General features: G+C 33.5%; 1 protein-coding gene and 1 long non-coding RNA gene across 3 annotated transcripts in view; one reads left to right on the top strand and one right to left on the bottom strand.

The window, feature by feature from the left end:
* Nucleotides 1–19,619, top strand: part of LOC127549577 (uncharacterized) — a 51,137-nt gene extending 31,518 nt beyond the window's left edge. The window contains exon 6 of one of the 2 annotated variants that reach the window (XR_007950665.1): nucleotides 17,861–19,619. This is a non-coding gene — a long non-coding RNA (uncharacterized LOC127549577). Of the gene's footprint in view, nucleotides 1–7,437; nucleotides 9,562–17,860 lie in introns of those variants that run through there. The other variant, XR_007950666.1, reaches the window with a different exon arrangement.
* PSMA3 (proteasome 20S subunit alpha 3) lies at nucleotides 168–27,153 on the bottom strand. Its single transcript, XM_051977745.1, has 11 exons — nucleotides 27,033–27,153; nucleotides 21,923–22,005; nucleotides 15,739–15,862; nucleotides 13,002–13,103; nucleotides 12,846–12,919; nucleotides 10,799–10,871; nucleotides 9,568–9,633; nucleotides 2,599–2,645; nucleotides 1,443–1,510; nucleotides 836–900; nucleotides 168–494 (listed from the first exon to the last, which is right to left on the bottom strand). The coding sequence occupies exons 1-11, from the start codon at nucleotides 27,051–27,053 to the stop codon at nucleotides 450–452; spliced, it is 768 nt and encodes a 255-aa protein (XP_051833705.1). The 5' UTR covers nucleotides 27,054–27,153; the 3' UTR covers nucleotides 168–449.

The following is a 27,153-nucleotide window of genomic DNA, read 5'->3' as shown; positions in this document are numbered from 1 at the left end:
AAAAAGGGAGGGTAACTGAGGAAAAACATCTACAATTCCATCTTCACTCCTTTGACATGAGAGGCAGAAAAGGTTACCCTTTTGTATGACAGGGGTCTTAGACAATATATTATTACGACATAATATCTTATTTGAAGTTGTTTTAGTTATTATAGAAAAGAATAAAATGAAAAAAGAAGTTATTTCATTTTTAATTGAACCTTCATGAGTCAATCTGCCAGAAAATGAAATAGACTACTTAACATAAATAATGGGAGGAAAAATGGGAAAACTTACAATCCCTGCAAAGCAGAGAGATTTTTAAGTAGAGAACAAATGAACTTGTAGATACAAGATAAATTTTTAATAAACTGGTAATTCGTCACTGAGCTAATAATCAACAGGATACTACTTCTACATAGTTTACATGTAAAACATTTCTTTAAAAAAAAGTACTGTAGCACTCATTGTTACATATTATCATCATCTGATTCATCATCTTCTTTCAAAGATTCCTGTTTTAAAAGAAGAAATGAATAATTAGTCAGCAATTGAATACTAAAATACTTCTTAAATAGTCTGTGGTTTATATGGAATATATCCATAAATAAAAAATCTTAACTTGACTCGATGTAGAGTCAGTACTGAAAAGAGGGGTTAAATATAGTATTAATCTTTAAAAAGATCTGCCACAGTACCACCCCCAATCTGTTTTCAAAGACCATCTCAAGTAATTGATTTCTTAGATACATCATATAACATCTGTGTTCATTTTCAAAATAAATCCTCACTTTTTTACCTAATTTCAATCATAGTTAGAAAATTCAACCAGGCTATATTTCTAGAAAGTGCTTACCTTAGCATATTTCTCTGCTTCTTCTCTTATATCTTTTGGAACAATTTCATGCCTTCCTTTGGTTACTGTAAATTAAATCATATTTTTAAATTTAAGAATTTTAACTTAGAAGTATGGCTATAGAAATGTTATCATTGTTATTAATCTTTTTGTATCTAATGTGTTTTGAAGCTTCTCTTAAGACACATGTAAAAACTAAACATATATTGTATCAAGGCTTAACACAGGAGGTGCTGTAAAGTTACAATGCTATCTCCACTTTGGAACCTTGCTAAGAAATTCTTTTAAGAATTTTTTTTTAATTTAAAATTATTCTGTTGTTAGAAGTAAAAGACTGGAGAAACAGCATTATAAACCATTCTAGACTTGAAAGGTCCCTTTCAGATATAATCCTTTCTGAAATGTGTATTTGTATTGAATTATGTTGAGAATTTCAAAATCCTGAAAAACAATCAGTTTTCAAATCTCACTCACCTCAACATAAGACAGCTTAAAACCCATTTTTAAAAATTAAAATAATAAGAAAACTCAAGTTATCCCAAAAGGTATAAAGTCTAAGTTCACCAAGCAAATATGTACAAAGGAATGTTTATAAAAGGATTTTTACCTTCTCCAACCCAACTGAGCTCCAGTTCAAAAGCTTTATCCTTAACTTCATCATGTACTATATAGATTCTGGAATTTTAAAAAGTTATATTATCACATGAATAAATCCATAATTGCAGACCAGTATGCATTAATATCAGAAGAACCAATAAAAACCACAAATCTGGACCAAATGAAAAAAGGAGAGAAGGAAAGAGAGTGTGTGTTTTAAAGTTTAAGCTAGATGACATGAGTATGCTTAAAGAAGTTTTAGGACCAGTTTTAGGAGAGTGAAATGTTGAAGGAACCTTCAAGTGAATAAATGCATATTATTACAATCATCAACTTAATAAAGATAACATGAATTTAAGAATTGTTAAATATCTAGGTTCAAGTAATTCACTGACTCTCTAAGCCTCTTATTTCTTTATAAAATAAAAAGATTGAACTAGATGACCTCTGAGATACCTTTCAGCTTTATAAACTAAAGATCATCTTTTCTTGTTCTCCCTGATTCTGATCCTCTTTCTAACAAGTCTACTAAACAATATAAATTGTAGGTTATTTTGCTGTTCCTCTTTGCCTTTTCTCAAGCAGAGGAATATAACTACTATATGGCTCCAATCCATCTTTTTGTCTTTATTTCCTATTCTTTCTCCTAACTTTCTTCTAGCCCAACTATTCCAAAAATTTTATCTCTGCATTTGTTTTTTTTTTTTTTTTTTCCTCTCTCTGCATTCGAAAAAAATCATCTTTAGCTTTCATGTTTGGCTTCTTTTATATTTCCTAGGTTTTAAGGCCCTTTGCCATCTCAAATTATCCTGTCATAACACTTTAATAAACTTTTTGTATTTTCAATTTTTTTCTTGAGTTTGAGATATTTAAAATAATTGTTTTGTCTCAGAGATGCTTCTACTACTGTTTTTATGTTCATGTTTCCCAATTCTTGTAAAATCTTAAGTGTGACTGAATTTTTTTTTTCTAAAGCCTAACTTTGTTTCTAGGGGGAAAAAGACAAGTGTGGTGTTATAGTGTGGAATAACCTGCAAAAGTGATCTTAATAGAGAAAAAAAGTTACATGAAAAATTATCCCCATTTACCAAAACCACATACTAAAAAGTAACTATAAAAATAATTCTGAAACCCAATTAGTTGAGAAACCACAGAAAAATACTTACATTTTTGCAACTTCTTTAACAACATCACGACAAGTCATTTCTTTCATCTATGAGAAAACGTATATATAAACTGTCTTTTTTTTTTAAATCTCTGGGCTTATTAAAGGCATTATTTTACTAGTTTTGTAGATTAGTAATTGAAAGTCAAATAAGGTTTTCATTTATTTGACCCAAATGACACAATATAACAGAAGGCTACGTTTCTTGATTCCAATACCAATGTTTTCAAGATTATACAACATTTTAATGATGTTAATATCATTACATATAAAAAAAGTTAGAATATACCCAAAGATATAGAGCCTTTTCTTAATTACCAAACACTACTTTATAAAGAATTCTAATACTAGGAAATATAGTTGAAGCTAAGAGTACAGGCTGGGACTCAGCTGGACTCTACCAATAATGCCTCAAATAAAATTTTGGAGCAATGGAACCAAGAAAGATGAGAGATAACTTAGGAGTCCATAAAAGAGGTCTTTGACACTAGGATTAATGCAGGCTTAGAATACGGACAAAGCATCAGCAATGGCCCCTAGGGATAGCTGCAATAGCATTGGGACCTCTCAGCCCAGAGATGGTAAGAGGGAGTTAGAGAAGTGGTCAGAAAAAGACTAACAGCAGACCCTTTGCTAGCACTGGATGAAGATGGCACTAATTGGCAACTTTAATTGCCCATAAGCAGTTCTATGTCACAGTTTCAAAATAAAGAAGAGCATTTGTGTTCAGCTATAAGAGAGCAACAGCAGGAATGCAGGGGACCTGGTCACAGCTCCAGAGCCAAAAGAAACACTAGTCTTTGCAGTTGTAGTGAAGTAGGGGCAGTTCCTGGGAAAAGACAAGAATTAAGACTAGGAGAATAGTGACCACAGTTCATTCCAGTATGATACCATCTTTTTAAGTACTAAAAACTTGCAGATTCCCACAGCTAGTCCTGGAAACAACAGCACAAAAAAAACCCTAAAACTTTGCATAATGCTTCCCCCTACAATCAGTGAGCAGAAGCCAACTTCAACAAAATGTTTAAAAGAAAAAAGCTGGGAAAATGCACAAACAATAACAACAAAAAGAACGACTATAGGAGCAAAAAAGATAACAATGCCTCAAAATTAAAAAAAAAAAAAAACTAATTAGATCCAAGGCCAGCAAGAATCCCTGGAATAGCTGAATGAAATAAAAGAGTGGTAAAGAAATATTGGGAAAAGAAATGAGAGTGATGAAAAAAAATTATGAAAAAAAGAATACCTTGGTAAAAGAGGCACATTAGAAAGGATTAGCGTGCTGGAAAGACTGTCAGGCCTGAAGTCAGGAAGACATCTTCTAAAGTTCAAATCTGGCCTGGGACACTTACTACCTATTTGACAAATCACTTCATCCTATTTTGCTTCAGTTTCTCATCTATAAAATGAGCTGGAGAAGAAAATGACAAACCATTCCAGTGTCTTTGCCAAGAAAACCTTAAATATGGTCACAAAGAGTTGTACACAACCTAATCGATTGAAAAATCGATTGAAAACAAAAAGAGGCACCAAAAAATACTGAAGAAACTAATCCCTTAAAAAATAAAACTGGCCTAATGACAAAAGAGACACAAAGATTCAGTGAAGAAAAGAACTTCTATAAAAGTAGGATATACTAAATGGAAAAGGATATATAAAAATTCAATGAAGAAAAGAATTCTTAAATTCTTAAAAAGAATTGGCCAAATGGAAAAAGGAGGTACAAAAGCTCAATGAAGGAAATATTTCCTTGTTAAATAGAAACTAATGACTGCATGAGATATCAAGAAACAGTTAAATTTTTTTTAAAAATATAAAATTTGAAATATATCATCAGACAAAAACTGACCTGGAAAAAAAAATTGAGAAGAGATAATTTAAGAATTATTGTTCTTTCTGAAAGACATGACCAAAAAAAAGGGCTTAGACATCACATTTCAAGAAATTAGACAAGAAATCTGCCCTGATGTTTTAGATCCCAAGAAACTGAAAGAAAATAGCAATGGAGGAAGTTTTAGAGATGCAAGATTATAGGTGGGCAGAGATTAGGGCAAGACAGGTAGACCTGAGAATTGTTAACATAGAGATGGTAATTAAATCCATGGGAACTGATGAAATTACTAAATGAATATAGGAAAAGAAAACAGGGCTACATAGAAGCTGAGTAGATCATTAGAAAACAGAATCCAACAATATGTGAAAGAAATACACTTGAAACAAAAAGAAACACAACACTAAATTGAAAGGCTGGAGAAGAAATCTATTTGCTTCAGCTGAAGTAAAAAAAGGCAGGGAATAGCAATCGTGATCTAAACCAAAGCAAAAACAGACTTAATTAAAAAGAGATAAGCAAAGATTCTACATTTTGCTAAAAAGTACAATGAAATAATATGAGAATTTTACAGCAAGTTTCTCTAATATAGGCCTCATTTCTCAGATATGTAAAGAAGTAAATGAAATTTATATTAAGTGCTATTCCTCAACTGATAAATGGTCAAATATACGAATGGCCAGTTTTCAGAAGAATTCAAAGCTTCCTATTGTATGAAAAAGTTCTTTAAATCATTATTGATTAGAGAAAGGAAAATTAAAATAACACTGACATACCATCCCATATCTATCAGAAATGACAAATGCTGGAGGAGATAAGGGAAAATAGGTTGGTGAGAAACTAGTCCAATCATTCTGGAGAAAAATTTTAGAATTAAATCCAAAGGGCTATAAAACTTTGCACCCAACACCACTGATAGATCTATATCTCCAAAAGATCAAGGAAAAAGGAAAAAAACCATTAAAAAATATTTACAGTAGGTTTTTTTTTGTGGTAGCAAAGATTTGGAAATTGAGGGAATGTATATCAATGGAGAGCAATGATTAAAGTTGTAGCATAATTCTGATGGAGTTATGAAATGAGGAAGGTGATTTCAGAAAAACATGGCAAAGTATGAATGGCTGCAAAGTGAAGTGAGATCAATGGGAAGATCACTGTGTACAGTAGCAGCAATGTAATGATGTACTGTAAAACACTTGGCTATGCTGATCAATACAATCATCCAAGACAATTTTAAAGAACTGATTATGTGATCCAGCAGTGTTTCTATTGGGCTTATATCCCAAAGAAATACTAAAGAAGGGAAAGGGACCTGTATGTGCCAAAATGTTTGTAGCAGCCCTATTTGTAGTGGCTAGAAACTGGAAAATGAATGGATGCCCATCAATTGGAGAATGGCTGGGTAAATTGTGATATATGAATGTTATGGAATATTATTGTTCTGTAAGAAATGACCAGCAGGATGAATACAGAGAGGACTGGCGAGACTTACATGAATTGATGCTAAGTGAAATGAGCAGAACCAGGAGATCATTATACACTTCGACAATGATATTGTATGAGGACATATTTTGATGGAAGTGGATTTCTTTGACAAAGAGACCTGAGTTTCAATTGATAAATGATGGACAAAAGCAGCTACACCCGAAGAAAGAACACTGGGAAACGAATGTGAACTATCCGCATTTTTGTTTTTCTTCCCGGGCTATTTATACCTTCTGAATCCAATTCTCCCTGTGCAACAAGAGAACTGTTCGGTTCTGCAAACATATATTGTATCTAGGATATACTGCAACATATCCAACAGATATAGGACTGCTTGCCATCTAGGGGAGGGGAAAAATCGGAATAGAAAAATCGGCATCCATTCATTTTCCAGTTTCTAGCTACTACAAATAGGAAATGCTACAAACATTTGGCAAGGGATAATGTTGTAAAAAAAATTACCCTGGCATGGATTCTGTCAATATAAAGTAATTATTAAATAAAAATTAAAAAAACAAAAATTAAAAAAAAAAAGAACTGATTATGAAAAAATGCTAAAGAAAAATTGTTTCACTTTCTTTTTTTTCAATATGACTAATACAGAAATATTTGTTGTTATTCAAGGCTTTCCTGGCAGAGATACTGGAGTAGTTTGACATTTCCTTCACTAGTTCATTTACAGATGAGGAAAATGAAGGAAACAAAGTTAAGTAACTTAACCAAGGTCACAACTAGTAAATATCTGAATGTATTTGAACTAAGAAAGTCTGACACTCCAAGCTTTTTCTACTGTACCACCCAGTTGCCCAAAATATGTTATGTGTGATTTTACATGTATAACTCATATTGTTTGCCTTCTAAATATGTTTAGGAAGGAGGGAGAGAATCTGGAAATCAAAATTTAAAAAAGGCTAAAAACTATTTTTAAAAAAGATAATATAGTTGAAAACATTTATTAATGATTTTTTTTTTTTACAAAAGAGCTATTAAACAGAAGCTACCCTTGTGTCTAGGTTTTAGAAATAAAACACATAAGTCTTTTTTGTAAGTAGCTGCGCAAAAAAAAAAAAAAAAAAAAAAAAAAGAAATAGAAGAGAATCTTTGCAAACTAAATTTGTTAGATTAAGATGAAGGTAGGAATTCCAAAGGCCACAAATGCCAAACCAACCGGAACTTGGCAAGCATTATCTCTCATAGTAAATATGCTACCAGAATGATAAAAGAATCTATTCCGTAAAACTTCAAGTGGACAGTTAATTACTGTTATATAGTTTTCTATCCTTTATAGCTAAATTCCTCAAAAAGGCTGTCTACAATAAATATCTCTCCATTTTCCTTTCACTCACTTAAAAATTCTTAAAATTTGACTTCTGACTTTGTCATTTTCCAAAATTGCTTTCTCAAAGTTACTAAAGATTTTATAGTTGCCAAATCTAAGTTTGGCTATTTCTCAATCCTAGTTCCCCTTGACTTCTTTGTGGACTTTTACATGTTAATCATTCTCTCCTACTCTCTTCTCTCTAGGTTTTCAGGATACCAATCTTTCCTGGTTTTCTCTCTGACTGCTCTTTCCCAGTCTCCTTTGCTGGATCTTCATCTAGATCATTCCTTCTAATCATAGATGTGTCCCTCAAATTTCTGTCCTAGGCCTTCTTCTCTTTTCCTACATTATTTCATTTGGTTATTAAATCCACAGATTATCACCATTCTCAAATTTATTTATCCTGTCCTAATCTCTTTGGCTTATCTCCAAACTTGACCTCCAACTATCTTTCAGACATCTTGAAATGTATGTCCAGAAGACATCTTAAACTCAATACATCCAAAACAGAACTTAGCTTTCATTTTAAATACTCCCCCACTTTTACCTTCCCTGCTCTCAGTTCTATAGGTTTACAATTTAGAAGTCATTCCAGATTCTTTATTCTTTATTTCACTCCCTTATCCAAACCTGTTCTAAAACCTAACAATTTCAGTCTTTGCAACATCTCTCCAATAAATCCTCTATTCCTCTCCAACACTGCAACCACTGTAATGCAGGACCTTATCACCTTGTATCTAGATTATTGCAACAGCCTGTTAGTGTAGTCTACCTGTCTTAAGTTTCTCCCAACTCCTGCATATCTTCCATTTAACCACTAAAACACAAGTATGATCTTGTAACCCTCAATAAACTCAACTGGTTCACTATTACCTCCAGGAGCAAATATGAAATTCTGTTTGGCATTCAAAGCCCTTTATAACCTAGTGTCTTACTACTTTTCCAGTCCAGAAATGGAAATGACCTTCCAATTACCTTTTTATAGATGAGGAAGCTGAAGACCAGCATGATTAAGCAATTTTCTTAAGATCATACAATGGCAACTTTAATAAGCACAAGAGTCACACAAGATATGTTCTTTTCATGAACATTATATTGTCATGTTTCCAAGGGTCTAGTATTCACAGCACCTTCTATTCTATCTCATTATACACGAAGATGGTACCTATAAGTGAAGAATGCTACTAGAATGCTAGTAGTTGTGACTATGTGATGTGTAAAGACAATCATGTCAACTGATAACATAAAAATTATGGACAGGACCTCTCTGAACTGTTATGTCATTATGGTCGCTCAGGAGGTTATTCAAGTCCAAATAGTAACTGCATATAGCTAATGCAATTATAATCAGGGGGTAGATGTGTTGCTCCAATTCTGGGATTAGATTGAAAGCTAGGAAAAAAACACCCAATACAATGTTAGCCTTCACTTTATAAATTAGACAATACAGGTACAGAAAAGTGATGGACTTCCTCACAATTATACAAGTGTACAGGTAATTAAATGTCAGAGCCACCACTGGAGAACTTGGTGGTATGACCAAGTTGGATATAAAATACAGTGCTGATAAACCAGGCCCATTTCATAATTTTTAAAATAATATGTAAATTATTTTTTCGATATCTCAAAATAGTTTGCCTTTCCCTGCACTGGGTACTCTTTTACCTTGTGACACTAAAGTATATTACCAAAAAAAATACATCAAAGGTAAGGCATTAAAAAAAAAACAAGTAAATACAATCATGGCCCTCAGCTTTAATAATTTGTTTTGAGTGGTTTTTTTGCAAGGCAATTGGGGTTTAGTGTCTCCCTATTTCTGCCAGGCTAAATAAACAGAGTTCCCTGAGGGCTCAATCTAACTATGATCATCAAAGGAGCAGATTTACCCCTCCTCAGACAAATTGGTAACCAGTTTTTAATGACTGTTCATAATCATGCCAAACTTAGTGCTGACACTGAATGGCCTTAATTCATTGTGATTCAGAATCATCAAGATCAAGGAATTTACCAAGTCTTAACCTCATGGAGACAGCATAGGGATTACACCACGACACCAAGCTATACAGTGTTTTAAAATAATATTTTTCTGTGTATTCAAGAATAAAAGTACGAGTCTGTTTTGGCTACACATTTATTAAATTTATATTTTGGTGTGGCTTTTTGGTGGATGCCACTATAGTATATGATCAATTATAAAATAACAATTTTAAATTTCTCAGGTATTTTTGGTAAGAGATAACCCAGGGCAAATTTCGCCACTCCTCTCCCCTTATATTCTGCTACAACCACTGTTATACCTTTTGGTAAAGTAAATATTTTTATAAATTACCTACCTGGAGTTTCTCTATCTCTGTTTTTGCTGCTTGCCTGGCTTTACCAATGGCACACCCCCAATAACCCTGTAAGGACACATGCAAAATATTAATAATAGCTGAAATGTTTATTAAATTATTTCTAAGGCAAGAGAAGAAAAAAAGAAAAATATAAAAATTGCTTTTGAAATTCTCTTTTGTTTCACTTACACACACAATTTGGAAATGTGATTAAAAAAACTTCCTTTCTCAAACAAATGAAACTAGAATTCTTATTCTGCAGATGCTATATCCTTAAAAAGAAAATTTTCAAAGGGAAAACAAATACAAGTGTAACATTCTGAAGGAAAGGCCAATGTGGGAATTCGTTTTGTTTGGCAATTTATATTTGTTTCAAAGCCCTCTATTCCCCAAAGGGAAAAGGGGAGCTAAAAGTTTTTCAAAATCAATGATAAATATATGGCCAGAAATGGCTCCCATCGAAATGGCTACTCAAAATTAAATACAAGAATAAACAAATATACAGCTACACACACACACACACACACACACACCCAACATTCAGTTTTTATACATGCCAAATAAAGAAAAAAAGCCAATTTCTATTTGGACCAATATGTGCCATATTTATTTTTTGAAAAATCATGTGTATGTAGATGTAACATTTTATATCACATTTTAAGCTTTAATGAAATCACATGATCTCCAATATTCCCAATAATCTATTTTTCCACTGACAAGAGTCAGTTTTTATTTTATCCTTAACTTTGGTATGACTGATGCCTGTAAACATTTCAAATAGTGCATATTAAGTGACAAAATTTAGTAACTATCTAATTTTTTGATTCTGAAATAATATGTAAACATAAGTTTTTAAAAATATCCTTTACAAGACAGTACAAAGACCTTATTAATATACACACACACACACACACACACACACACACACACACACACACATATACACACATATATATATTTTTACTTTTTAATAAAATCATTGTGATAAAATGCCACACTACTAAAGGAAGGTCGGATGGAAAAAAAATTATCAAATTCCTTTGGAGTTACAACAGAACTTAAAATTTTCAGGAGAAGAATATAAAATAAAGAATAGATTTAGATTGAATAGAAGTATTCACACATTTACAAGGCATTGTTATTTGGGGAAGAGAGATATATTTAGAAATGAAGATGATGTAAAAGATTTATATCTAATGTTTATCAATAAAAATTTAAAATAAATACTCACATATGAAACACCTGATGGGTCAATCATATAGAGTTGTGCTCCTTCATTTGCACCATAAGACCCTAACATGAAACTGTGTAAGAATAAACAATTACCATAAACATGATACATTATTATTATTGTGAATATTATGAATTTTTGTCATGCATTATTATGAATATAAATACAATTATGATCTAGGTTTCAGTTCCTTGGATTTCTGGAAAAGATTCTAACAGCCCATCAGTGATAAAAGGTTATAGTAAAAAGAAAGGGCCTTAACAAAGATTTCCTTTAACCTGGTTTTCATCTATCCTCATAACTGAAGCCATTCTCTAATGATATAAATGGCCTAGTCACTTAACTCAGTAGATTTTCCCCCTACTTTCACTTCCTTAGATCTCTCTTTAGTTATGATTTTTCTTGCTTGCATGACTTCACACAACACTCAAGGTCCTTCACAAACTACCTTTCTAGCTTCATCTTAAATTTTTACCTATTTTATCAAATCCCATAAAATCTGGATTTTAACCTCACCCTTCTATTGAAGAAACCCTTCTGTTACTTTCCAAAATAAGACTACTATCACTTGTACTAGCCTTAGCTGATGCTATTCCTTATATCTAGATAATCTTCCTTTCTCTCTCCCTACTTCTATTTAAAGCCCAACTCAAATACTAAATCTTGTTCCTCTCAGGTCTCACAAAGCACTTTTTTTATATGTCTGATTTTCCTCTACCAGCCTGAAAATTCCTACTAACGAGCCTGGTAATGTAGTCTTCCAATGTTATAGATATATTCCAACATTTTTTCTGCATATTTTTGTCTTCACTGCTAGCTCAAAAGTGGCTCACCTAATCACTGGAACATTAACACTACAAATAAGAGTTGTGAAATGATCCAGTAATTCTAGAGTAGAATTTGGAACTATGCCCAATGGTCTATAAAATTGAGCATATCCTTTAACCCAGTATCACTACTAAGTCTGTATTCTAAAGAGATTTATAAAAAAAGAAATGACTTAATACAAAAATATTTATAGTGGCTTTTTGTGGTGGCAAAAAGTTGGAAATTAAGAGGATAGGTATTCAGTTGGGGAGTGGCTGAACACAAACATTAGAGAGGTTGCAATCTGCATTGGTAGAGGAAGGACACATAAAATCATAAATGTGTCATACATCTTTGGCCTGACAGTAAAACCTAGAAAGGTCAAAAAACTTTGGAAAAGCTAGAAAATGTAAAGGTTCAGAAGTGACATAGATAAAACTATGAAAAATTAGTACGTTATCTGGTATAGTTTAAGGAGCGTCCTGATTCTAAAAGGAACTCCCAAATATCTTTACACAATTAAGAAATTCAATTTAAGTTTGGAGCTGAAAAACATCCTGCTAAACTCAAGGAGAATAAATCAAGGCTATTCACAACTCAGTGACCAATCAACACCAATTCCCTTTTTAACCCCACTCTGTAGTTCAAACCCCTTTTCATTCTATATTTTTTCCTTTGCTCCTATTTCTGAACAAGTGGCTCTTTTTGCTCAGGCTAATTCCTCCATTTGGGCTCTAAATGTTATTTTCTATCTCACCTTCAATCTGCCTTTATTGATCCATACTTGCTGTTTTTTATACCTTTACTACTCCATGCCATCCTCCACTCAGCTATCAAAGTTATTATTCTAGAGTTCAAAACCAAACATGTCACATATTCTAATAACAGGAATTATCCTCAACTCTTCAATGTGGCTATTTTTAACTCCACATCTTTTTCATCTAATCCCTTCTCTTTACTCCACCATCTTCAGACCTTAGTCCCCAGTTGTCTTGATTAATGCCAAAAGGACAACTGACCTTCTTACCATCTCATTCCACCCAACTGCCAAAGTGATTTTTCTTGAGCACAGATCTGACCATGGCAAACTCCAATGATTCCTTATTATCTCTATTATCAAATATAAACTACTGTTTTCTCTTGACATTTCAACAGTATCAATCATCAAATTACAAGACTCCAGCTTAGAACTACATAAGCTTAGTCATTCATGGACGTTTTACAGAATAAAATTTCATACCTGCAACCAAAAGGTCTGACAGCACTGTAGAGGGTGTAAGCATGTACATACATAGCTACTCTGTCTGCAAGGTGCTAAAAAGCAAAAAAACGAAAAGGGATTACTAAATAAGTTGATTTTACTGAAGTTCAACTAGTACTTCAAAATTTCATTTACCTTTAGTGGAATATTATAGCCATAGTTAGATCTGAAGTTGGAAGCTTCTTCTCTAGCTATGTCTGCTAAAGAGCGAGCATCTGCTAGCAGACCTGCTACTGCCTGAAATAAAGAAAAGTGACAACTTTAAAAGAAAAGGATGTTTCTCACAAATCAAAAAAGTGTAATTTTAAAATTTCATTCAGTATTTAAATTCAAAAGATACTAGAAAGGAATCTACTTCCAAAAGACAAAAGTATGCAAGATCATACTCTTTTATTCATGTTTGATTCCAAAATGCAGAGATTATTAAACATTTAATTTACAAGGAAAAAAACCTTAAGCCACCTCTATTTTAGTTCTTGCTAGAAAATGAATAGAAATGTAAACTTAAGAAATGACAAACCAGGAGCAGCTAGATGGTGCAGTAGATAAGAGTACTGGCCCTAAAGTCAGGAGGACCTGGATTCAAATTCAACCTCAGCCATTGAGCACTTCCTAGCTGTGTGACCTTGGACAATATACATAACCCCAATTGCCTCAGTAAGCAAAGAAAAAAATAAATAAATGACAAAACACAGAATTATTTAGTTTTGTGAGATTTGGATTTTTTAAATAAGGAACAGATAGAAAAAGAAAGGGATAAAGAGAACAAGATACAGAAAAACATACTCCTCTTATCTACAAAATCTGTAAGAACTTAACGTTTCTTCTCTGACTAATGCAATACTTTTAAGGCTCCCTTTTTACTTCCTAAACCATAAACCAATACATTCTCTAACATTAAAAAATATATATTCAAACTCTGGAGACCAGTACTATTTCGGTTTCTCAAAACTGTGGGGTTAGGATAAAGGAAAGATGTTATATAAGAATTGGCAGTACTACTTGATTATTAGAACTCTTCATGGAACCACAAGGTATAAACTGGCATTCTTTATATCACTGGCAACATTTAAAGATTATCTATACCACAAAAATACCATAAGCACCTTAACAACAACATCCACTCATTTGATGTTTCTTCATGGGATTTAAAGAAGTGTTCATTATCAATTCAAATATTGTGCTAGGATTTTTCTGGAAAACTTTACTCATAAATCTACAAAATCTTAAACTACCAGAAAATGACATTTCTGCAAACATGACATCAAGCTAAAATGTTCAATAAACTGTCATTTAACATTTGAAGAAAAATCTAGGTAACATTTAAAACTACATAGTTAACGCAAGCTGTCTTCTACAATAACTACATGATCATTTTTTTTTCATAATTTTTTAAAATAACAACATTCTGAGTAACATCTTAGTACAAATATTCCTCTCAAGATGAGTTCTATATTTACCAAAGTAACAGCTTTCTTATTTTCAGCTAAGCCTAAGTTTCAAAAATGATCTTCAGAGAAGATACAAAAAAGTGGTAGAACCAATATGGAGCATCACAAAGTGAATTCTACAATTACCTAATAAGAATACTGTTTGACTATCTCTTAGCCTACATATTATAAAATTTTACTTCTGAGTCCTAATTTACTCATCTACAAAATGTTATGTGAAGTAGGTTTTATAAAAACTTCAAAGGCCTATGTATTGTTATGATTGTGTGACACTTTTGATAGTTTTAAGAAGATTATACTTTCCAATTATCAAAGTTTTCTTTTTTTTTTTTTTTTAACGGGAGCACATGGCTTTAGGACATAACAATACTCAACTTGTCCTTAGTTTGTTTAAAATTAAGGTTGGCTATGCTAATTTGGCAACTGGAACACTTTGTCCAAATAGATGTTTCTTTACCATTATGGAATTGTTTTGTGAAAAAACTCAAAATTTTGCAATTTCATGATGTGCAAGTTGTTTTTCTATAAGCTAAATCAAAATTTAGTATCAATAAAATACTAAAGAAAATACATGTGGCTCAGAATTTACTTATTATCTTTTGTTGGCCTTTTCAGCTATCAGAGAGCTTAAAGCAAGAAGCAAACTTCTGCATCTTTTCATTAGAGAAAGTCTAGAATACATGTTCATATTTCTTCTAGTTTAGGACTGCTAAAAATTACTGTACATATTATAATGCTTTAGTATGACTCTGCCTCCTACTATAGCCCTTCCTTCAACTGAAGGACATACTGCTGACATATATAACTGACATGTACTGCTGACATATACAACTAGGTACATCTACAGTGTTTAATCACTTGAATAATGTTCTAATGAAATCAGAGTAAATAAGACTTGATTTGCCTCTTCATCCACCTTCTGACCTCAATTCACAGTCATGATGACACCTTCTAAGAAAAAAGAGCTCTGAATAGTGTTGTCTCCCAATGTCTGAATTATACTACCCTCTGCCTCTGTCCCTGAGTTTCATCTATCATCAGAGTATCTTGCTCCTTTGTCCATTGAATTGCCATTATTGATATATTATCATTCTTGCTGCTTAACACTCTTTAGCCTTTATACTCATTACTAGCCATTGACTGTGCGCTTAATTTCTTACCGACAAACCAAACAATCACAGTATATCTGGGAGAAATCTTTAGTTCATTTCAGCTATTTTAACTGTTGCTCACTGTTTAGGGACTGCTTCATTACTAGAGATACTTTTTAGTTTCTATTTTTAGGATTGGCCCCGATATTTCAAATTGTTTAAAATCTGATTTATGGATAACTGTGATATTTTGTTTAGTTCTAAAAAGCATACCCCCAACAAATGCAATTATTTTGAAGAAAGTTACCTAAAAGATAGGAATTATCTTACCATTCCAACGTGTCGATCAACATTAAAGAGGCGTTTGTTAGAACCTTCTTCATAAAGTTTAGAAAGGACTAATTTTTCTACACCAAAGACGACACCATCTTTACATCTGATTCCAATAGCTGTACTGAAACAAGTGGGAGGAAAATTAATTTTTTTCAACTGAAAAAGGAAGAATTCAAATTCCTTACAGTTTAAAAAATTATCCAATCAATGAATGACTTAACAAATTATTTTAAAACAGATCAGGATTACTCACAACTTCATTCCTCCAATTATTAGAGCAGAGAGTAGAAGATAATCTACATGGTTATCCTTTTTTATTCCCCCTATCCCCAGCCTGCCAAACATTAAGCACTTAATAAATGCTGGTTGAAAAATGGCTATTTGTAACATTTGTTATCATAAAATACACTGCAATTGCAAAATCATCCTAAGCAAACTGAAGCAACTATTGCAGGGTTATCTCACATATATCTTGCAGGGACTAGAATTAATTAGATGCCACAGCAAATGGAATAGTGGACTTGGAATACCTGAATTAAAATGTTGCCTCAGACACTAATTCTGTGACCCTGGACAAGTCATTTAACTTCTCTCAGCCCCAAATTTCTCATCTGTAAAATGGGAATGATAATAGCAACTACCTCACATGGTTTTTGTGAACATCAAATACTATATGTAAAATGTATGCCTTTAACATCACTTTTGTATAGGTCAATCCATATCCCTATTTCATAAATGAGATAAAAAATAGTGAAATACCTATATATAATTACTTGATCATATAATTATGAAGGAAAAAGTACTTTTCTTTGAGTAGACATAAATTATGACATTCAACTAATGTCAATCAGGTCAGAATGAATTAAAAAACTATTAAAAATTAATAATCCTTTAAATGTTGTATTAGGTTTATGAAAATTATTGAATAAACTTTTAATGAAGGGAATGATAAGTATATCCAAAATAAAGTCACTTCCCATCCAAATGAGTTTGCTCTCCAACTTCCCCAACTCTGCCAATTGTATCACACCATTTAGCCAGTCTTTATACTTGGAGCTTATCTCTGACTCATCCCTTTCATGCCTCATAATCAATCACAAATTCTATCAAGGATTCCCTTGAAAGTCCTCTTTTTTCATAGATACCAAAAATGTAGATCCCTATGATTTTTAACAGCTTCCTACCTGGTTTTCCTAAATCTACACTAACTTTTCCTATTCTTGTTCCTGCCCGGTTTTCTAATACTTTCCTCCAAATACCACCTTCATCAACTAGTTCCTTTGTTTAAAAAACTCCATGAAAATTTCTTACCACATAAAATATAAAACTCTTGTAACTCTCTCAAAGATTTCTAAACACTATCAATTTTTAATCCACTACTCAATACTAATAACTAATGTTATTTTGGTAGGTTCCCAGAAGGTATTTTTTCACATATTTTTTGACTTCTCTCAGATTCTTTGTATACTTTGTATCTATTTTGTATACAATGACTGAATTTAAGGAGTTACATCATAAAAAGTTTTTGCTCTGAGATTTCTTTTAAAAAGCCAATAACAGAATTGAAAACAAAGTGTTTCATCATGTCAGTGGAAAAAAGTTTGATTTATCTAATTTATACACTCTTTAAGCACACACTGCAACAAGCATATTATGTAGTATAGTTATTTTCTTATTAAATATGAAGAAAATACTATCAATCAAAAATGAAGCACTAAATAATACTATTTCAAGGTTAAAATTATAGTTTTTAAGAACGGTCTTGATTTGGGCTCTCACACAAGACTTTCTTTGACATCATGATTCTTTTTATTCCAAATTGCCAATAGAAAATTCAACCAAAATATAAAAAAGCCTGCTTGGTTTGCCTGAAATATAGCAATGTGTCATGTAGATGGGGAGATGGTAAGTAAGAGTTAGGAAGAAATCTAAATGGAGTTAAATTCTTCAAATCCAAAGCACTTTATGAAATGAATAGAAGAATTTACCAAAAAAAAAAAAAAAACTGTGAAATCTCATCAATAAAAAAAAAGCTGCTTAATGTTACAAATTCTATTAATAATTTGTCTGAGATATTATGGGATAACAGAGCTTGATTTTGTTTTATCTCTCTTATCAGATTGTGGTTCTTCCACTCAAAGTCTACCTGATTTATCTTCCATGTCTGCAAAGCAGATGATATCAAGATCATCTCCCCAACACAAAAAACTTGGCTTTTAAGTACTACCAGCTAGAAGATTATAAAATGTCACCATTCCTTACCTTCTAAAATTCAGAATCCAAGAAACAACCAATCAATGAATTTCAAACAGGCTACATCTGTCTCTTGCAGTTTGAAATTCATAACCTCAAAGTCTCTAGTGCGAAAAAATGTTGAGTGGGCCACAGTATATACAAGTTGCTGGTCTCTACAGCAACTTGTATTTACCCTAAGTATCCCAGTACAGGCAGCATATGGTGGTGTACACTAAACCAGAAATTAAAAGCTCCAACACTAAGACAGTTAAGTCAAATAGCAATTAAGCATCATGCTGAGTGAAGTGAAAAGAACCAAGAGAACACTGTACACAATAACAAGATTACGGGATGATCAACTATGATGAACTTGGCTCTTTTCAACAATGAAGTGATTCAAGGGCATTTCCAATAGACTTGTGATGGAAAGTGCCATCCACATCCAGAGAAAGAACTATGGAGATCAAATATGGATCAAAGCATAATATATTCATCTTTATTGTTTGTTTTCTTTTCTCATGTTTTTTTCTCTTTTGATTTGATTTTTTTTCTTGAGCAGCATGACAAGTAAGGAAATATGTTTAAAAGAATTGCACATGTTTAACATATATTAAATTGCTTACTGTCTTGTAGAGGCAGGAAGAGAGAGAAAGGAAGAAAAATCTGTAACATAGTTTTGCAAAGGTGAATGGTGGAAACTATCTTTGCATGTATTTGGAAAGATAAAATGATATTTTAAAAACTGTATGACAATTAAAGAACTTCAGGTTTGGAAGGAGCTTAAAAAGTCATTTATTTGACCTGTAGATTTTGATCACATCTATGATAAGTGATCATCTAACTTCTGTTTGAAGACTTCCAGTGATGGAGAACTCATCTTAGAGGCCAGCTTATTCTGTTAGACAGTTTTTAACAAAGTCTGATTTGTACTACAAGAATTGTAAGCTTTTAAAATAAAATGGTTTCACATATGCAAAAATGTGGTAGCCCTTGTTGTAGTGACAAGAAACTGGAGAATGGCTGAATAATTTATGGTATATGAATGGTATGAAATATTTTTCTTTCTTCTATAAAAACAATCAGCAGAATGATTTCAGAAAGGCCTGGAGAGACTTATATGAACTGATGCTGAGTGAAATGAGCAGAACCAGGAAATCACTATACAAAGCAACAAGAAGATTATATGAAGATCAATTCTGATGGACATGGCTCTTTTCAACAATGAGATGATTGAGGCCAATTCCAATGATCTTGTGATAAAGAGAGTCATCTGCACCCAGAGAGAAGAATGAGGAAACTAAGTGTGGTTCACAACATAGCATTTTTACTCTTTTTGTTGTTTGCTTGCATTTTGTTTTCTTTCTCATTTTTTTCTTTTTGATCTGATTTATATTATGCAGCAAGATAATTGTATAAATATGTATAAATATATTGGATTTAAGATATTTTTAACATGTTTAATATATATTGGGTTATTTTGGGGAAGGAGTGGGGGGAAAGGAAGAGAATCTGGAATACAAAGTTTTGCAAAGGTCATTGTTGAAAAATTATCCTTGCATATGTTTTGAAAATGAAAAGCTTTAATTTAAAAAAATTTTTAAAAAAAAGAATAAAATTGTTTAATAAATATCAATTAATAATTACATTCTTCTTTGTAGAACTCATCTTTTTTCCCCTTTTATATCAATTTCTTAAACCCAAGTATTCTTGTCTACCAAGTACAATGTTCTAACCATTTCATCATGTCTCGAACTTAACCTTACAAGGTTAACAATGATTTTTTTAAAAGCCAAATACAAAGACCTTTTCTCAATCTTCATCCTTCTCTACCTTTTTGACACAGATGACCACTTCTCTCCAAGTTTTATGCTACTGCTCTGCCTTGGTTTTCTCTTCTATTCCTTCTCAGTCTCCTTTAAGGGATCATCAATAGGTCATTCCTAATTATAATTGCCCCAAGACTCTCACTCTCTTCAGGGACTTAAAGATGATTTATGAAGCTATTTGGCAATAATCTCTCTTGAGCTCCCATCTCACAAAATGATTGTTTTTGGACATTTCAAGTTGGATATTCCACAGGAATCTCAAAGTCAAAATGCCCCAAAACAGAATTCATTCCCATCCCATCCCCTAACTTCACCATACTCTGAACATCCCTATTTCTGTCAAGGACACCACCATCTCCCCAGTCACCTGCACTTTCAACCTCAACTCTTCATACACCAAAGTCAATGCATTGCCAAATTTATAATAGCTTGTATTCTCAACTCACACAAACATTATCCTAGTATAGGTTCTCAAAAGCTCTCAACCAGACTGCTGCAATAACTTACTAACTGGTTTCCTTGCCTAGTCTACTCCATACTCCAAACTATTTTCCACACAACTGTAAAAATAATTTTCCTAAAAGCACAGCTCTGACCATGTCACTCCCTTACACAAACCCCAATACTTCCCTTATTACTTTAACTAAGATCAAACAAACTTCTCTGGCATTTGAAGCTCCTCACAACCTGGCATCACCTCATCTTTACAGCCTTATTATATGTTGTTCCCATTCATGAATATCATGGTTCAGTCAAAATCCACCCTCCTCATACTGTTCTTCATACAAGTACTTCCATTTCTGTGACTTTGCATAAAATTATCTTTCATTTATTTTGTATATCCATTTATATATGCATACATTGTCTCTGCACTCTTCCTTAAAACCTTTTTTTGTAAGCTTTTCAGTTTTAATGACCTTGTGATGAGAGAGCCATCTATACCCAGAGAGAGGACTGTAGGAACTGAGTACGGTTCACAACATAGTATTTCTCCTCTTTTTGTTGTTGTTTGCTTGCATTTTATTTTCTTTCTCATTTTCTTTCTGGTTTGATTTGATTTTTCTTGTGCAGCAATATAATTGTATAAGTATATATACATATATTGGATTTAACATAAAAAAAGTCTGATTCTTTTTTGTCTTTTTAACTCTTTAAGAGTTTAGAATACATAGTTATGCAGAGTATCCCCATAATAGATGCTAATGATTGTCAGGTATAGATCTGTAACTCATCTAAAATTATTTTGCTAGCTGTACAGAAAATGATTTGAGAGGAAAGACTGGGAAGCTGGGAGATTGGTTAAAAAGTCTAAAACAAAGGGGTCATATCCTATACTACAAAAAACACATTAAAATGCTAAAGAAAATGAATAAAAATACAGTATGACAGAGATAATGTTCATTTGTACACAACATAGAGCCTCAGGGATTTGAGTTTAACATCATTTAGAAAAAAATGAAGGGTTTATAACATTTCAGTCTTAAAGGTGGAAAAGAACAGATAACAAGAAATGTTATAGAGGGCTGGCAATTAAATAGATATAAAAAGTGAGGGAACAAGAAAAGTTCAAGTTAACTTAAGTTATTCCTCTGAGTGGCTTGGAAGATATGCTATATGTTTTAGAAAAAACAAAAACCTGATGGTCACATATCACTAATGATTTAGTCTATTTGCTATTTATATTTGGAAAGAGTTGAGTTAGGGAATAGTGATATTGAGACAAGGAAAAAAAATCAATATTTATAAAAATAAAAAAAGAAGTATAGAAAAGAATCTAAATGTAATTTTTACTATTGTATTACGTTTAGTATACTTCCCTGTTTCACATATCGTTTTATACACTGAAATAAACAAAAATATTTGTTATCCATGATGAGCAAAAAGAAACAATGAATTGTCCTTTATTCTGATCTTTGAAGAGAAACTATAAAAATAACACATTTTAAAGAAAGTAATAAACAGTAAAGAAACAGTGTTTCCAGAATGACCTAGAAACAAAGTATCAAATTTTCAAAAATTTTGAAACCCAAGAAAATATGCATGTTAAAATCAGAACACAGTATTTGTTTGGCAGTGACAATCTGCATACTTGCATTATGCAAGTAAAATATTTTCCTTACCTGCTATTTTCCACTGCTTTCATAGCATATTCAACTTGAAAAACTCTTCCATCAGGAGAGAAAGTTGAGGCTGACAGATCATACTAAAAGAAAAAAGAAGCATCAACATGTGATACTGAGAAATCTCTAACAGACTGCACTGGGAAAACTTACATTCTATTGAAGGATAAACAAACATATACACTGATAAGTAAATACATGGTAGAGAGTTAAAGGAGAAGGAAGAGAAGAAACAATTGTGCTCTAGGAGAAACTGCACCCTGAGGAAATTATGGATTCTCAGCAGCAGATATCAGGTAGGAATACATTTCTGAGATGAGGAAAAGCTTGTGCAAATTCAGATAAAGGAGCCAACATGTTACAGGAATAGCTAGCAATCCAGTTTGAATAAACCACAAAATGCTATGGGGAATGTATAATACTGAGAAAAGGAGTTTGTAGCCTTAATAAGGAGGACCTTACCAGTACAATTGAGAAGTATTTGTATTTTAGATTAAGGTAAACAAGATATCAAATTATTTTTCTAACTAGGTGAAAGACAAACCAGGCGGGGAGAATGGAAAGCAGGGACTGATTAAGAAAATAATACAATAATCTTTTTAAAATGATGAAGCTTAAATTAGAGGAAGAACCTAGGAATAATTCAGATATGAAGCTGAGTGGCTTGGTAGATAAGAGGGTTCTTCAAACAAAATCAGAAATTCTGGTGGAACAACTTGGGAGTATGATGACACAAAGACCTTGTGAGGCACAAGCCAGATAACAGAAGAAAATCCATCAGCCAACTAACTTATCAATATATTTTCTACCAGTATGTACTGGAGGAAGCAGAAAAAAATAAGTGGCTCCATCTGGTGTTGGAGGAGGGGCAATAGCCTACCAATCAGTAGCTGGCTTTGGGGATTCTTGACAAAGTCTTGTTTTTCTTTGTGGTTGGTTTTCACAAGAATTAAGAGTAGAGGGAAACTTTAAATATAAGTGGAGTGAACCTAACTTGTCTATTTACACAGAAATAGAGGCTAATTAAAAAAAGAAAAAGGGAATCACTCATATTGAGAGAGAGACAGTGGAGAGAAGAAACAATTTAGGGGGGGAAGAAAGAGAAAGAAAAGGGGAGGGGAAGAGAGAAAGAACAAGAAAACAGATGCAGGGAGGGAGAAAATTAACATACACAATGCTTCTCTATTTGCCTCCAAAGAGATATTATGAATTCAGTTTTGAACAAACTGAGTCTGAGTTTCAAGTGATGGTATTATCCAGGTAGAAATGTTCAACAGCCAATCAAACATGCAGAACTGGATGAAATTAAGGAGAAAAGTAAAATTTGTATATTTATGTATGTGGTCTGCATAGAGATAACTGAACTCAAGGAGACGGATGATATTTTCCAGAAAAACTGTAAAGAAAAAGAAAAGGAGGGAAGAGGGGCAGCTAGTAGATAGAGCACCAGTCCTGAAATTGAGAAGACCTGAATTCAAATCTGGCCTCAGACACTTAACAGTTCCTGGTGTGATCCTGGGGAAGTCACTTATAACCCCAATCGCCTCAGCCAATTAAAAAAAAAGAAAAGAAAAGAAAAAAAGAAAAAGAAAAGAGGACTCAGGACAGAGAGACTTGAGAGGAAAATCACAAAACAGAAAAATGAACAAATGAGAGATATAGTAATGTTTCAGAAATCAAAGATAGAAGGAATATTCAGAAAAAGGGAATGGTTAACTGTGTCAAAAGCTGCAAGAAGTCCTAGGAAAATGGGAACTGAGAAAATGGCATGGGAGATTTCAATTGAGTGGCAAGGTCAAAACTAGACTTCAAAGACTGTAGAAAAGGGAGTGGCTAATGAAATAAAATATAGTATAGTGTAGATCAGGTGTCAAATTCAAGGCCAAAGATTAAAATGAAGTTGGGAAATGTTTAATAAAAAATAAAAAGACAACACAGATAATGTTAATACTGCAATTTTCCAAATCAATATGCAACTGCAGGGATCTGAGTTTTACCCACTAGTTTAGATGACTATTTTTTAGGTTCTTGGCAGTGAAAAGGAAAAGAGATGTATGAATCTGAAGGATTAATAGGATCTAAGAGATTTTTTTTTAAAGGATGGGAAAGACTAACAGGTCTGAAAACAACTGGGAAGGAGACTAGAACAGAATGAAAATGAAACAGAAAGCATGTGTGAATAGGGAGACAAACTCTCAGATGGGGAAGAAATGTGATCAAGGACACAGATGATCAGAAGGATTGCTGCAGAGAATATGAAGAGAAGTCAGTTAGGAAAGAATAAAAAGTATTACTATAGCATAGTAATGAGAGAATAGAACCTACCCACCCTAATTCCAAAACAACCTCCCAGTATCTTTGCCAAGGAAACCTCAAATGGGATCACAAAGAGTCAGTCCGGATTGAAATGATATAGTATCATAAATTTATAATGGATTTGGTAAATGGGTTTGTGGAGCTTCTTCTAGTAATATCTGGCAGTTCAGGTGTAGAACAAAGGGCATACAGTAGAATTTCCTAAAGTTGAGTACTGACAGAGCACAAACAAGATTCCTAGACATAGGGTAAGGAAAGCTGATATAATGTGAGAGAGAGTTGATGAAAATGTAAGACTCCAATTAACACTTTTTCATTCTCACACATTTAATAAGTTATCAAATTCTGTCTTTAGCCCATCTCTCTCAAATCCATGCCTATGTCTTCATTCTACAGTGGAAAGCACACTAGGATTTGGAAGATCTGAGTTCAAATCCAATCTGATACCTACTAGCTATGTGATCCCAAGCAAGTCCTGTAATCTAGCTCAGTTTCTTATTCTGTAAAATAGATAATAGCATCTACCTCACAGCATTGTTTTGATCCAATGAAATAGCATTATGTAATTTTAAATGTTAAAACAATATATGAATGCTAGATATGATTATTATCAATTTGACTTTTGTCTAACCTCAATCTCATCTGTAAAATAAAAGGGTTGAACCAGCTACCTTCTAAATACCCTTACAATTCAAATTCTAAGATTGTGACCATGGCCCTCGTACAGCTTTCATCCCCTCTTACCTAATCAACTGAACATTCTCCTATTTGGTCTCCCCTGCTTTCCATTTCCCACATATACAATCCATTCTCTACACAGCTGAAAACTGCTATACCTAAAGCACAGATATGATCACATCATACTTCATGCTCAAGATCCAGTGTCTTGTATATTTCTAAGATCAAATACAAATTCTTCTTTGGCATTTAAAGCCCTCTAACAACCAAGCTCCATAACCTAGTCATGCTAGATTGATTTCATAACACTAGCCCTCATACATAAATTTATATTCCAAATAAACCAACTTCTTGTTTTCTATATACAAAATTCTATCACCATTTCTTTGCACAACTAATACTCCCACTCTAAAAAGCAGCTATCCTTATCTCCATCTTTTGGAATCCCTGGGAGTTTTCAACTATCTTGTATATAGAATATTTTACTTATCTTCATAAATGTTAATACCCTACAGAATGTAAACTATTAGAAATCAGGAATTGCTTCATTTCTGTCTTTGTATCTCTAACAAATATTGTATTTTATTGACTTATACATAGAATTCAATTAATAAATGTTCTTGCCCCAACCAGCTGGAGGCCAAGAATTCTGGCCATCATAGGGACCAAATAGAACAGTAATTTTTTATAACATGAATCTATCAGCAATACCAGGAACTGGAGGAAATAAGATATTTTTGTAACATTCTGAGGAAGAAAAAAGGAAAACCTAAAGGGGGTGGTGGTGACAATGGAATGAAAAGACAAAGGGGAAGAGAGGCAATGGGGAAAAGGAGGAAAAAAATGTTGGCTGTGAAATCAAGAAGGATCTGGGTTGTAATGAATTTGATTAGTACTAGCAACTCTACAAGTTGGAATGATACTTGCAAGCAATATTAACCATACAGGGATGATGTGAGGGAATGCTTTGTAAAACTTAAAAATATAATTTGTTTCATTAGCTAATTTAATATGCATGAACTAAAAAAAATTCAACAGGACTTAACTTCACACCTATTTCAGAGTATCTTGCAAATTGTCTAACTAAAGAGAAGAGGGGCAATTTCAGTGTCCAGGGCATCTGTGAAGGACCTAAAAATAAACATTAGAGATGTGGATATCACTTTAACAATTACATACATCAAAAAGAGTTAGTAGAGGCAAAGAGTTTAGCTGCATAAGAAAAGTGGTAAAGCTAAATAAGTTCCCAGGAAAAAAGGCCTACCTATCTAGAGAAGTAATTTAAATTTAGAAGCAGGCTTTTAAAATTACAAAATACCCTACTACTGTGCAGCATCCTATCTTGTGAAGAGTCCAAGGGATGGTGGTTAGGGAGAAACACGTTTAGTAAAAAAAAGTTTAAGAGAAAGAAAAAAATCACAGTTCCAACTCAAATTTCTCTTCTAATTATCTTTCAGAGTTCAGATACAATAACAGTTTTTTGGTATCTTCTTCAGAGCTTGAGGTTCTGTTTCTGTAATCTTGGGAAGGATTTGGACGCAAAGGCAAAGCTTCCCAGGCAAGGAGCCCCGTGACTCAGCAGCACGTCGAGTTCTTGGGACCCTTTATCCCAAGTTTTTGGGTTACACAAATCTCAGGGGCCTGGGATCCCACACCTTCTATCATAGGGAAGGAAAGGTGTCTCCCCGCATCCTCAGCCCTTCGTTCTCCCCTCCTCGTCAACCCGCCACCCGCCATGGGCCCGCGGTTCAGTACTTTCGGTTTCTTCAATAGGCAAAAGAAAATGACTCGGCAAAGCCGAGCAGGCCCGGCCCTCGGCGTTCGCTGGGCTTTTGGAGCCTGAGAAATCAAGCTCCCCATGGGCGGCTTCCTAAAGCCTCGATCTCTCAGCCACGCTCTCGGGGGCTACCGGGGCGCAGGGCCCAAGATCCGAAGGTTGGGGGGGGGAGGCGGGGGGAAGGCGCGATTTTCCCAAAGGAGAAGCCGGCAAAGAGGGCCGAAGGTAGTGGTAGCCTATGGGGAAAGGCACGAGCATGAGGGTAGCAGGGTAAGTTCCGAGTTCCTGCGGATTCCCCCTTCATTCTGTTCCCCTGATTTGCGCAGGGAAAAGACTCACCCCAGTCCCGATGGAGCTCATGGCGCCGAAGCCACCACAGAGACGTGGAGGGATCTTTCAAGGCCTAAAGCGCCGCTCCTCTCGCCACAAACCGGCGCAATCGAACAACACCGGCTGTCAT

The sequence above is a fragment of the Antechinus flavipes genome, chromosome 2, assembly GCF_016432865.1.
Source record: "Antechinus flavipes isolate AdamAnt ecotype Samford, QLD, Australia chromosome 2, AdamAnt_v2, whole genome shotgun sequence".
In the NCBI taxonomy this organism is placed as follows: domain Eukaryota; kingdom Metazoa; phylum Chordata; class Mammalia; order Dasyuromorphia; family Dasyuridae; genus Antechinus; species Antechinus flavipes.
This window is presented reverse-complemented; position numbering and strand designations above follow the sequence as displayed.

Bases quoted from the DNA above. Each gene is read 5' to 3' on its own strand.
- PSMA3 (XM_051977745.1), bottom strand. From the start codon at position 27,053: ATGAGCTCCATCGGGACTGGG. The intron at 13,104-15,738 runs GTAAGATAATTC...TCTTTATTTCAG, and splicing joins TTGATCGACACGTTGGAATG to GCAGTAGCAGGTCTGCTAGC. The intron at 9,634-10,798 runs GTGAGTATTTAT...GTGTCCTTACAG, and splicing joins ACCCATCAGGTGTTTCATAT to GGTTATTGGGGGTGTGCCAT.